General features: G+C 39.8%; 1 protein-coding gene across 1 annotated transcript; it reads left to right on the top strand.

Annotated features, from left to right (window-relative positions):
* Positions 1-5,889: 5,889 nt before the first annotated feature.
* LOC137893343 (eosinophil peroxidase-like) lies at positions 5,890-11,271 on the top strand. The gene is made up of 13 exons (XM_068738801.1): positions 5,890-5,933; positions 6,190-6,258; positions 7,095-7,182; positions 7,268-7,443; positions 7,533-7,665; positions 8,122-8,251; positions 8,463-8,669; positions 8,747-9,107; positions 9,258-9,418; positions 9,534-9,789; positions 9,980-10,150; positions 10,266-10,503; positions 10,604-11,271. Exons 2-13 carry the CDS (start codon positions 6,192-6,194, stop codon positions 10,812-10,814), a joined length of 2,199 nt encoding a protein of 732 aa, XP_068594902.1. The 5' UTR covers positions 5,890-5,933; positions 6,190-6,191; the 3' UTR covers positions 10,815-11,271.
* The last annotated feature ends 820 nt before the right edge of the window (positions 11,272-12,091 follow it).

Here is a 12,091-nt window from a genome sequence, read left to right as displayed (position 1 = left end):
AGCTTTTCTGTACCTTAGCGGCAAACACAATATTCTGTTTCTTTAGCCTACGCCAGTATTTTATGCCCAATGTACGACTGGAGTTTCTCTAAATCCCTCATTCCCTTATTTCAATGTTGATAGAACCTCAGGGTTAAACAACTCAAAATGGGATTGGCTTTTAAAATAGTCAATGCAGCTCTGCCCTCAGTCCCCTCAAACCCTGCATACCTGAATAAACACCTTCAAAGATTTAGTGCCACCCACAGCCACAATACTAGAGGGAGCTCAAACAACAACCTGATTACACCCTCCTATAAGACGAACATGGGTAAATCATCTTTTTACAATACTGCCCCCCAAGGTTGGAACTGTTTGACTCCTGCTCTCAAAACATGCACCTCTGATGAATATTTTTTTTTGATGAATATATTTATGAGATAGAACGTTAGGGTACAAGTACAGTCACACAGTAGCATGTATTACAGTACAAATAAAGTCAAACATCCTGTCTAAGAGGAGCATTTCAAACAAGCCCTTGCGGTCTTGTTTCCGTTGAAAGTCCTTAGTACATAAATCATCGACATTTAACAATGCCAATAAAAATAAAAATAAAATACTCCACAGATACAAAATACCAATACATTAAAAAGAGACATAATATGTACAACGTAGCGGTTGTGAGCGGCGTTCGAAGGCTTCATTCAAAACGGCCCTAAAAATTCACCTTTCAGGGGGGGAGAAACGGAGAGCGTCATCACGCCTCTCTCCGGATCAACCCCCCTACCTCCTTTTTTGTCCACCTACGTTGTACATATTATGTCTCTTTTTAATTTATTGTTATTTTGTATCTGTGGAGTAATTTATTTTTATTTTATTGGTATTATTACATGTCAATGATTTATGTACTACGGACTTTCAACGGAAACAAGACCGCAAGGGCTTTTTTGAAATACTCTTCTTAGACAGGATGTTTGACAGTTCTTTGACTGTACTTGCACTCTAACATCCTATCTAATAAATATATTCATTATCTTCATCATCATCATGAATGTACAAGTACAAAGAGTCCACAAGTTAAAGTGTGTCGGTCTACCGTTTACAGTTTGGGTTGCTCATGGACATGCTGTGTTGTTTCAAATCTTTGCTGCCTATCATTGTGATTTCCTTATATTAAAATCTCTTCAACCAGGAGAAGGTCTTACAGAACATGCCTGGGCTTCAAATGCCTGAGGACACTTTAGATAAGTGGAGTTTGCTGCTTAGCTCAAAGGAGAAACAAAATGTAAAGCAGGTGTAGCGCAAATCAGCAGCCGATACGTTGGAGTTCCTGCAGTACAACAAGGAACAACAACCATTCCACATGATGGCACAACACGGAAACAGGAGGCACGGTTTCACGTAAGTTCCACTTGATGCCAATCTTCCTCCCACATAAAAAACGTAGCACAATAGGCTTCCTCATAGCAAGAAGGTGACAGGATCAAATCCAATTTGGGGCCTTTTCTGTCAGGCATTTGCATGTGTCTGCTTCCTCTCACCTCCAAAAACATGCAGCGCAGATGAATTGGTCACGTTAAATTGCCCGTAGACTGCTGGGACAGGCTCCAGTAGATCCCACGGCCTAGATTTCAGATTACGCGGTAAAGAAAATTAATGAATGATTAAAATACAAACTATCTGGCCTCAACATTTATTCTTCTCTCTATATATATATATACATTTTTATTAGATTGAAACCACTGTTAACCGCACCCAAACCTGCTTTGACTTAGGTACTAAATCTTTATCCCTCCTTTCTGTTCTCATTCTGCTTTTATCTCCAAGAGCAGAGGACAATAAGAAGGAAGGGATAGTTCAACTGCACTTATAAAACTATGCGATTCTGTTCTGTGGTTGATGACATGCCTGTTGTCTTTCAGCAGATATATTTCCATCTAGTCATCCAATCATTAAGGAAAACAAACAATCGAAACCAATGCCAAGAACAAGGCAGTTTATCCACAAGCACTCATGGACACGCTTGAGTTGTTATGAATATCACAGCCAATTCCGGAGCTCTGAGTACGGTATTACACACGATGGACTTTGAAGAAAGTCAATTTAATGTATGGGATTACTTAGTTCAGTAGAATTAAGCATCTTGCACTTGGAGCAAAACAACAACAACAACACAAAAACAGACAAAATAAACGGTAATATAAAACTATACAGGACTTTTGAAAAGTTTTGTCACAATGCAGTTCAGCGTGATTCGGTGTTTGAAAATATTCATTATTCATACTTGCGCTTTGCTGGAAAAGCTTCATGTCAGTGTCATCCCAAATGCATCCATGGTGGCAGTGGCTCAGTGGATTGGGAATCAGAAGGTCACCGGTGTGGAATGGTGGCTGGAGAGGGGCCAGTCTACATGCAGGTCACTGCTGAGGTGTCCTTGAGCAATTCATTTAATATTATTTTAGTAGTATCTAATTTAATAGATATGACATCCAGATTATTTTACCCATCTGGTTGGCCAGCCTGGCCCACTTAATATTTCTCTCAGGGATTTGGCAACCCTAGCTCTAGATTTCCTGAAGTGTGCAGTATACTGTAAGAATACAACTTTGTACTCACTACAAAATAGGAAATACATATTTACTTTGTATTGTTTCTACTGCTTGAGTAGTCAGCTTAATAGTTATCACAGCCTCTGGTTAATTTGTCTCCTGACATCCTATGGAATTAAAATTATGTTGATGAATGTGTTATTTTTAATCTGTAATGGGTGTACCGTGTATCCTCAATGAAAGCTTCTGCCCAAAACTGCATCTTCTTGCTTGCCGATTCAGATTTTTAGAATAGTAATCCTCTTCTAATCTGATTATTGCCGTCATCGTGCCGTGTGTGCGTGTGTTCATTGGCAGAACAATCTGAAAACAGACATGCCATATCAGTTCAGATCTGGAAGACGTTTGTCTTGGTGTGACAAGACGATGAGGAAGAATTGTAAAATAACGCCTTCAAAAGATCATTGCCATCATCGCGACGTGTGTGTGTGTGTGCACGCTCCGCTCATCAACGCTCTCCGTCTGTCTCTTGCATGAGTCAAAGAAGAGGAGTCGAGTGGATAAAATAATTTTTTTGTGTTAATGTTCCGCCAAATGTTTGTGTGTGTGTGCTGAAACGTCCCTCACGTCTCTTTACCATGGTAGTGTGCATGTCCGCGTGCTCGCTATGAACGTACTCTTGCTTCCGGGTTTCCGGGACGGAGCTGTTAGAGACAGAAATGACGGACGCTGTCCTGCAGCATCTATTGCTATTTTGACCAAAGACTGGCACAGATATTTCATATGAGTGCCTGAGAACTGCATTGACTTGTGGAAAAAGTGTATAATATGGGGCCTTTAAAGATAATTTGAATTACACCAGCTCTTGGATTAGTTTTTACTGAAGCTGCTTGTGAGTGTTTATGCTGTAAGACACATAAAAGAGCAAAGAGGAAAGAAGATGCATTTATGAGTCATACAACCACTTTGTCAACGACAGCCTGAAATGAACTGTGAAACTTGTAGAACAATGGAGAGGAGGATGAAGAGCCTGATAGCTATTCCAAGCACTCAAACAAAACATTGATCTGTGCCCAAGAATCTTTCTTCTTTTTTTCTTTACTGAATGTTTGATTTCAACTTCAGGAGAACTGGTGCTGCGAACAGATGCCAGCCAGTGTCCTGGTTCTGTAATAAGAATTACTTCCTTATTAACCTTTATGGTTACTTTTGTGATTACATTATTCCTCTAAATATATTGTTAATGTTAGGGTTTTCCTCAACCCTCCCCGGTTCTTCTTCTCCGTGTGGGTGCGTGGTCAATAAAGAGGATTTTGGTCACGATTAAAATATTTATATAACATGCAGATCAATACAGTTGATTTGGATATCAGCGCTGAGGTTCGATCCTGCTCCGCGTGTGAGTCTCAGGTCCGAACAAAGGGCCGCCCTCTGCGTCCGCGTCTTTCAATGTCCATGAGTCCGGCCCCCTCCAGGTGGGGGTCCCGCCCCAGCCAATCTAATCCCATGTTTATCTGTATTGTGTGACATCACTGTTGTGATGCGTTCAATTGAAATCAGTCATTAAAATAACAAACTAACTGTGGTGCGTTCCTAGTGGTGTCGGCATGTAATTACTTTGTGGAATCCCATCTAAATACGGAAATTCCCTACATTAACACACATTATTCATTGACAAACCACACTCATACAATTTTTTTGTGGTCTGTTACGTTACAACATGGAACTAGCAGGAACTGAGGACCCCCGGAATGCGGAGACGGAGACAAAAGTCAGTGTAAAGTCTTTAATAACGCACTATGAAAAACACTGAGGGAGGGACACGCTGGAACGCCAAATATGAAAACCAAAACCAAAAATCACAGCCAAGAGAAAACCAAGGTAAATTGGCTGGAAAGCAACAGGAAAAAACTAAATAACAGCCACAACAATAGGCAAAAATACAACTTTAAGTTGGCAGAAAACTGGCATCACAGAATGAATATCAAGAAGTGCAAGAAACAAAAAGGATCAAAATATGCTCACCAACAACCACACCCTGACAGAACATATCTCAAAAAACTGTGCAACATTTACAGATCAACAAGAGCAGCATTAATCCAAAAACCTTAATGACTTCTATACTTGTGTTCCTTCAAAGCAACGTTCCCACAGTTAGCAATCTTAAGTATTCCATGGTTGTTTCATTTGTTCCTCTGCTTTGCTGAGAAGTTAATTCAATCCATTTGGTTGATATTAACTATGCTTTTAGTATCGTTGTTTATATATAAATGGTTGTTTTGTCTTCTTTTCTTCGATCCAGCAGCAGTTTACGTGCCAGAAATACCCAAATACGTCTATCTCTGAACTGGTTCGTCATACATTTTCCATCCATCCACCCATGGCAACAGCGCTACCCACTATGCCACCCGTCATGCATAAAAAAAAAAGTATTTTTATGAATGATTAAGTACAGTTCTAAGCAGCATTAATGGTTTTATCACTCCTAAAGTTTAGGAGAGCGTCTGAGAGTTTTGGGGTATAAAGCTAGAAGCGAGTGCAATGTTGCCATTGAGGCAGTGAGTTAGCGTTGGCCTAAAAACTCGAGTGCTGTCTTTTTGTTACCTCTATTTGTTTACGTCTGGAAAGGTTATGTTCTCCAAATCATGGCGCCTCGCGACTCTTCATCTCGGTCAGTGTAACTGCTTCAGATGGGGTTTTCCTTCCTCCACTCTAATGTTGTCATTCCTAAATTTTACCGACGCTCTTGTATTGCAAGTGAAATTCTAGCTTGTCTTTTGGCTTCGTAAACTGCCTTGTGTCAGGTTACATGAATGAAATATTTCTACTTTACTATTTTTACACTCTTAGTGCAAAACGTGACTCTCAGGAAGAATAAAAACTGTTGTTTCTGGGGGAGTTTCCAAGAAGGTTGCAACATACAATACTACAGGTGAATCAAACAGCCCATTTCAAAAAGGCATGTTTTGAACATGTTCTGTACAGATTCTGTCCCAAATCGGACACTCTCCTCTCCCAGACTGCTGACTAAAGAGTCCAGAACCGGGCCGTCCTGTAGCCTCTATTCTGGGTGGTCGGGTAGATGCTCCACATGTCTCCCACATGGCTCAATCTGATGTTCAAATGTCTGTAAAAGACCCACAGGTGTGGCAGAAAGCTACGCTGACGTAACCAATTAGCGGGAAAAAAAATCTATTTATTCAGAAACTGAAACACGGTGTTATTATGATTGACAGGCCTTGAGTTTCCTGTTAAACAACATCGTGTTCCTGCAATAATTGTCATACCAATGATGCTGAGCTGGCAGTAAACCTCTCTGTATATATATATCACAGCTCAGCTTGCAAAAGCACTGTCGCCTAACTGCAGTACGAGGATCACACTAGTACTCGAAGAACATAGCAGGTACTGTGGTAAAGCTTTTTCACTAACTATATGCTTTTCAGGTAACAATAGACTTTTGCTTTAAATGTACTGTATTACGATTTTTATATTGTGTTTATTAGGAAGTTGTTCGTTCTCTTTATTGATAATGATGATGATGATAATTATATTTATTAGATTCATCGGCATGTAACGATACCAATGAAAATAAAAATAAAGTACTCAAATCAGATTTGGTCATTGGATGTTGTAACAGGGGAGTATGTTTGTTTTTCAGTGATGAAGTGGATTGTTTTCATCATAGTTGCAGGTGTTTACCTGTGTTCGCAAAGTCATGTTAATGGGGGTGAGTATGACTATCAAATGACATCACAACAGTATTTATAAATATAAGAAATAGTCTCCTGCGAACATTAATAAAAAACAAAAGATAAAGGTTTTAACCACATGTTGTACGTTTAAAAACTTTATTAGATATTTCTGAAGTGATGTGCCAAAGATGTGCACAAATTTCAAAATCCCAAGTCCAAGTCTTTGACCCGCAAGTTAAAGTAACGTCCCAATTCTTATGGTTTGTTTTTATAGAAATAAAATTTATAAATAAATAGTAATAAAAAAAAAACTATTTGAAAACAACTATCTGACAAATAAAGGTTTGCCGGTCTTCAATACAAACAATAATGAACAAAAACAATGTATGCAGTGATGTGCTTCTGAAGCTGCACTTCTGTATCTGCTGCTTCCATACTGTCAACCACTATCTGCCTATACACCATTCTATACCTCAGATACATGCACAAGTACCCAAACAAATCCATGTCAGGTTCATGTAAATTATACCTTAAGTTTAATCAAATTCTAGAACTGCATCAAAATATTTATATTGAACTAAATTGTCAATACTATAAACAAAGAGTGAACAACAAACAAATATTTCCATTCTAAAGAGAACCAGTTTTATTTTCTGTAATGGTCATTGACAAAAAATGTCAGAGGTCATTTTTTAATTCATAAATTCCCTGAACCTGTAGATAGAAAAAAAGTTTTTCTCTTTGTGTCTGAGCCGGACTCGCGAGTCCCCATCCCTGGCGATAGCGCACATGGAAAACCACTGAGAAACAAGACTGGATCATGTCGACGACCACAAAGATTGCACTCATTAAAAGATGCTTTTGCCTTCAGAACCGAATTTGAAAAGAAGCGTCATTGAAAAAGCTGTGAAAAAAGCCAAAGCCATCGTGGACTCTGCTTATGAGTACTCCAGAAAAGAGTGAGTGTTTGGAAGCAACATGAATGCATCCAATGCCATCAATCCCATTACACCATCAATCAATGCTGTTAACTCTAACTCACAGGAGCATTGCTCGAGTGAAGAGGAAGGCAGCTAGTCCCGCAGACCTTCTTCGTTTGATGAAGCAGCCCGTTGGGCGAACTCGAAATGCAGTGCGAGCTGCTGATTACACGAATGTTGCCATTGATCTGCTAAAGGATTCCTTAAACAAACGTCAGAAACGCTCCCTCTCTGCCGCAGGTTTGTGTGCAAGAGATCGAGTAATGAATTTTCCAAACAAAATATCTTAAAGTCACAACTAAATATCTAATCTTGCCTCTGTTAATCAGAAGTAATCTCTGAGGAGGACCTGCAGGTAATTTCTGATCTCACCGGATGTACCGGCCAACGGCGTCCACCTTCTTGTAAGACGACGCCAAATTTAAACCGGTTTCGCACAATAACCGGCGTCTGCAACAACAGGTGAGGCTTCTGGAAATTTCATCTGGACACAGGGAGACCAATGATATTGGCAGCAGTATCAGTTATGTGTGTGAGGTTGTTCTGTATTTCATATATTGTACTCAAGTACAAGAATAGTATACTTAATTTACACTCCAAAAAATGATATTAATTGTTTTGTTTCAATGGATTAAGCAGTTTGAAAGTTTTCTTGATACCAAAGCATGAGTAACTTGTTTATACTAATTTGTACTGATAAGATAAAAAAAAAAAAAAAGTTTAGTCAAATCAGTATTTCTAATTCAATTGTTATGTTGTGTCTCGATGCTATTTCTTTTTGCATTATGGATCTTAAAAATGGGAAGAGACAGTCTGAGTACTGGCATCAGTACTGTCAAAGGTTGCCACACGCTGGAGTTGGCGTATCCATGTGAATGATGACAAGGTTATGTAAATAATGTATTTTTTCTTGTCTAGAAAAAATACTCTCTTTGGAGCCTCCAACACAGCTTTTGTTCGCTGGCTCGCTGCTGAGTACCAGGATAATTTCACTATTCCCAGGGGCTGGGACCCGGAAGTACCTTTCAATAACTACCCTCTTCCTTTGGTACTATATCTGCACACACACAGTATATATTCCACATACAGGACTGTACTTCGCCTAGCTTCACTATGCATGAATGGGAAAGATAGCACATCTAAGAGAAATCTTGAGAAGGAGTAGAAACACAATACATTCTATCACCACTGCAGTGATGCTTCACGTATTTCCTCGATGGTACCACTTTCACCACAGTGGCTCGTTTGTGTGTCTCCAGGTTCGGGAAGTGTCCAATAGAATTCTTCAAACAGCAAATGATAGAATACGAAATGACCCAGACTTCAGTTTCATGTTGGTACTCTTTGCCCAATGGGTTGACCACGACCTGACCCTCGCGCCTCACACGCCTGTCATCCGCTCATTCAATAAAGGCATTGACTGTGACAGGACCTGTGACCGCACAGAGCCCTGCTTCCCCATTCAGGTGAATATCACCACATCGCATTACAACAGAAATGAACACAAATCTACAAACAAGCTAACACATTCTTGTTTTAACAGATTCCCCAAAGGGATCCCCGGTTTGGCAGAAACTCAGGCCAGTGCCTCCCCTTCTTTCGTTCTGCACCAGCTTGTGGTACTGGCCCCAGTGGTCATATTTTTGGCGGCATCACAATCCGTCAACAGATTAATTCTCTCACCGCTTACATTGACGCAAGCCAGGTGTACGGGTCAGATGAGCAGCTAGCTTACAATCTCCGAGACCTCAGTTCAGATGAAGGTTTGTTGAAGGGGAACATGGAATACGATGACAACGGCCGTCAGTTTTTGCCCTTCTCCGATGTGGATGTCAACTTGTGTGCCACAAGAGCTTCCATTACTGTTGAACTTGATGCCAAGGAGGTACCATGCTTTCTAGCTGGTGAGTGATTTCCTACTCAGAGCAGTTTAATTTAGAATATTCAAATCACTGGATTTAACTTCAGACCAGTTCTCTTTTTAGAGCGATGCATGACACCGTAATCCTGAAACTGTGTACGCTATAAAAACAACCATCCGCTTTGTCTTCCAGGTGATGAAAGAGTAAGTGAGAACATTGCTTTAACCAGTTTGCACACAATGTTTTTCCGTGAACACAACCGCCTGGTTCGTGCTTTGGCTAAACTCAATCCTCACTGGTCTGGAGAGAGACTCTACCAGGAGGCACGCAAGATCATGGGAGCCTACTTCCAGGTTGGAGCGGGGCCCAGCTTCATGTTGCATTAATGGGATAGATAGATGGTATATCTTTACATGCTTCTGTTAATTCATTCTTTCACTTTGCAATTTTTATTTCTTTGCACTTAAGGTTCTGATTTTCGGCAAGTTCCTACCAATAATGCTTGGTCAAGAAGCCTTTGACCTTGAATTGGGTTCCTACCCTGGTTATGATGAAAACGTGGACGCGACCATTGGTAATGTGTTCACCAATGCCTTCAGATTTCCTCACACTATGATTCAGACTATCATGTTACGCCTTAATGAAGACTTCAAACCCGATGAGCGGTTTCCCCATGTATTGCTGCATAAAAATTTCTTCGCACCATGGAGACCCCTCTATGAAGGTAAGGATCTAATTTAACAAATATTAAATAATGGCAAATAAATCACAAAAAGAAATACAATGAAATGCCAAGTGGCGTTATGATTCATATGTTAAAGTTAATTCAGTATTAATATCAACAGCGTAACTAGTTTGAGTTTTAAGATAGTCACACTTAATTTTTCTCTTACCTTTTCTTTTTAAATTGTCAGGTGGCGTGGATCCAATCCTGAGGGGCTTGTTGTCTAATCATGCCAAGTTGAACAGACAAAATCAGTTGATGCACGATGAGCTGAGGGACAGGCTCTTTGAATTCTCCTTTGAGAAAGCACTGGATTTGGGCTCTCTAAACATGCAGAGAGCCCGAGAACACGGAATCCCTGGTCTGACCCTTATTTTATCGTATATTTACTGTCTGTTTTGCTTCACTAGTATTCTGCCTTTGCCGCTCATTATCATTATCATTCTAATGTTGTGGATGCTGTGTGCCCTTTTTAGCCTACAATAAATGGCGCAAGTTCTGTAACCTATCGGAGCCAAGTGATTTGAACGAGCTTGCAGCAGTGTTAGGTAATCGGAGACTGGCCCAGCGACTGATAGACCTTTATAAAACTCCTGACAACATTGATTTGTGGCTGGGTGGAGTGGCTGAGCCCTTTGTTCCTGGTGGACGAGTGGGACCCCTGTTGGCCTGCCTGGTTTCCAAACAGTTCAGGATGATCCGCAATGGAGACAGGTATATATATATATATATATATATAAAAATCACTCAGGATGAAGACTTTTACGTTCAGTGTTGCTTGACTTAAAAAATTGACCAAACTATTTAATTCCAGATTTTGGTGGGAGAATCCTGGAGTTTTCACTGAGGCACAGAGGCAGTCCCTGGGGAACACTTCACTTGCACGAATCATCTGTGACAACACAGGCATCACGAAAGTACCTCTAAAGCCCTTTAGACACAGTGACCCCTCAACATTCACTAATTGTAATGACGTCCCTGCCTTTGACCTCAGTGCGTGGGAGGATCATTATAATTCAAATTAAAACACAACTGTCAGAGTAGGACATGTTTCTTCACTCTGCAGCTTGCTAAGATCCATGCTATTAACAAATATTGACCTTGTTCCATCTTCAAACCATTCCTCAACCAGTCTAAAATCCTTGGCATTACTTACCGGGAATCTAGAGTTTTCTTTATCATACTTAAGCGCTTCCTGCTGTAATTTACCCACAGCTCAGGTTTATTTGGAAATATACACCTGTTATGAGTTATGAGTATTTGATACATTCTCAGTTGTTTCATTGTCTCTTTGTTGGAAATTAGCTTTGCATGATTAGCAAATGAATGCAAACTACTACTTTTTAAACAGTGGACAACACACATATGTATGTATTTGGGTAAAATCCGGGATTCTTTCCTTTTTTGACTCTCTAAGGTGCTGGTGTTTATTAAAGCTCTTTACAACAACGTTCAACCAATAAAGATAAAAAAAAGAAACAACCTTGTTTTGGAATCTCTCATCCAATTCACCTCAGCAGTGTGACACATTTTCAACCAGAACTACATGGCACATAAATATCAGTGGAACTTAATTGAACTTATCTCTAGAAGGGTGACATGGTCGCATCGTTGGTAGTGCTGTCGCCTCACAGCAAGAAGGTACCGGGCTCAATTCCTATCTGTGTGCAGTTTGTATGTTCTCCCTGTGTCTGTATGGTTTTCTCTGGGTTCTCCACCCACCTCCAAAACCATGCAATTTAGATGGGTTAATTACCTACTGTAAATTGTCTCTGTGTGTGTGTGTGTGAGTGGTTGTCTATGTGTGGTGACAAATCCAGGGGTTACCCCACCGCTCGCTCGTAGCCAGATTGGATAGGCTCCAGCAACGCCCGAGACCTGCAAGGCACAAAAATGAAGCTGTAGGCCTGAATAACAAAGAAGCTATCATTATCATGCCTTAACATGAAAATAGTATGTTGTTTCATGAAGATATAAGGCCATAACAAATAGAAAGAAATATATATATTTATAAAAATATTTGTTTCTTGTTTTAGCATGAAACCTTTCATTCAATAATATGCTGACATTTTATCAGTAAAAAGCCTTTGCAATACAGTGCAACATAAAAAGAGATGTTCAATTTCCAAAGAATAAGTATTGGATAAAAATTATATTTTCATGAAAACATGAAAACACCTTGTTATATAATGAAATTATCTAGTTTTAATGAGGAAAATATTCTGTTATGATTTTAAAAAATGTAAAGTGTACAGTCTATATAATAACAAGCTCCATGTGACATCTACAAATGTATGGTCAC

The sequence above is a fragment of the Brachionichthys hirsutus genome, chromosome 4 (assembly GCF_040956055.1).
Source record: "Brachionichthys hirsutus isolate HB-005 chromosome 4, CSIRO-AGI_Bhir_v1, whole genome shotgun sequence".
Lineage (NCBI taxonomy): Eukaryota > Metazoa > Chordata > Actinopteri > Lophiiformes > Brachionichthyidae > Brachionichthys > Brachionichthys hirsutus.
The sequence above is the reverse complement of the archived record's forward strand: the minus strand, read 5'-3'. Positions and strand labels throughout refer to the sequence as shown.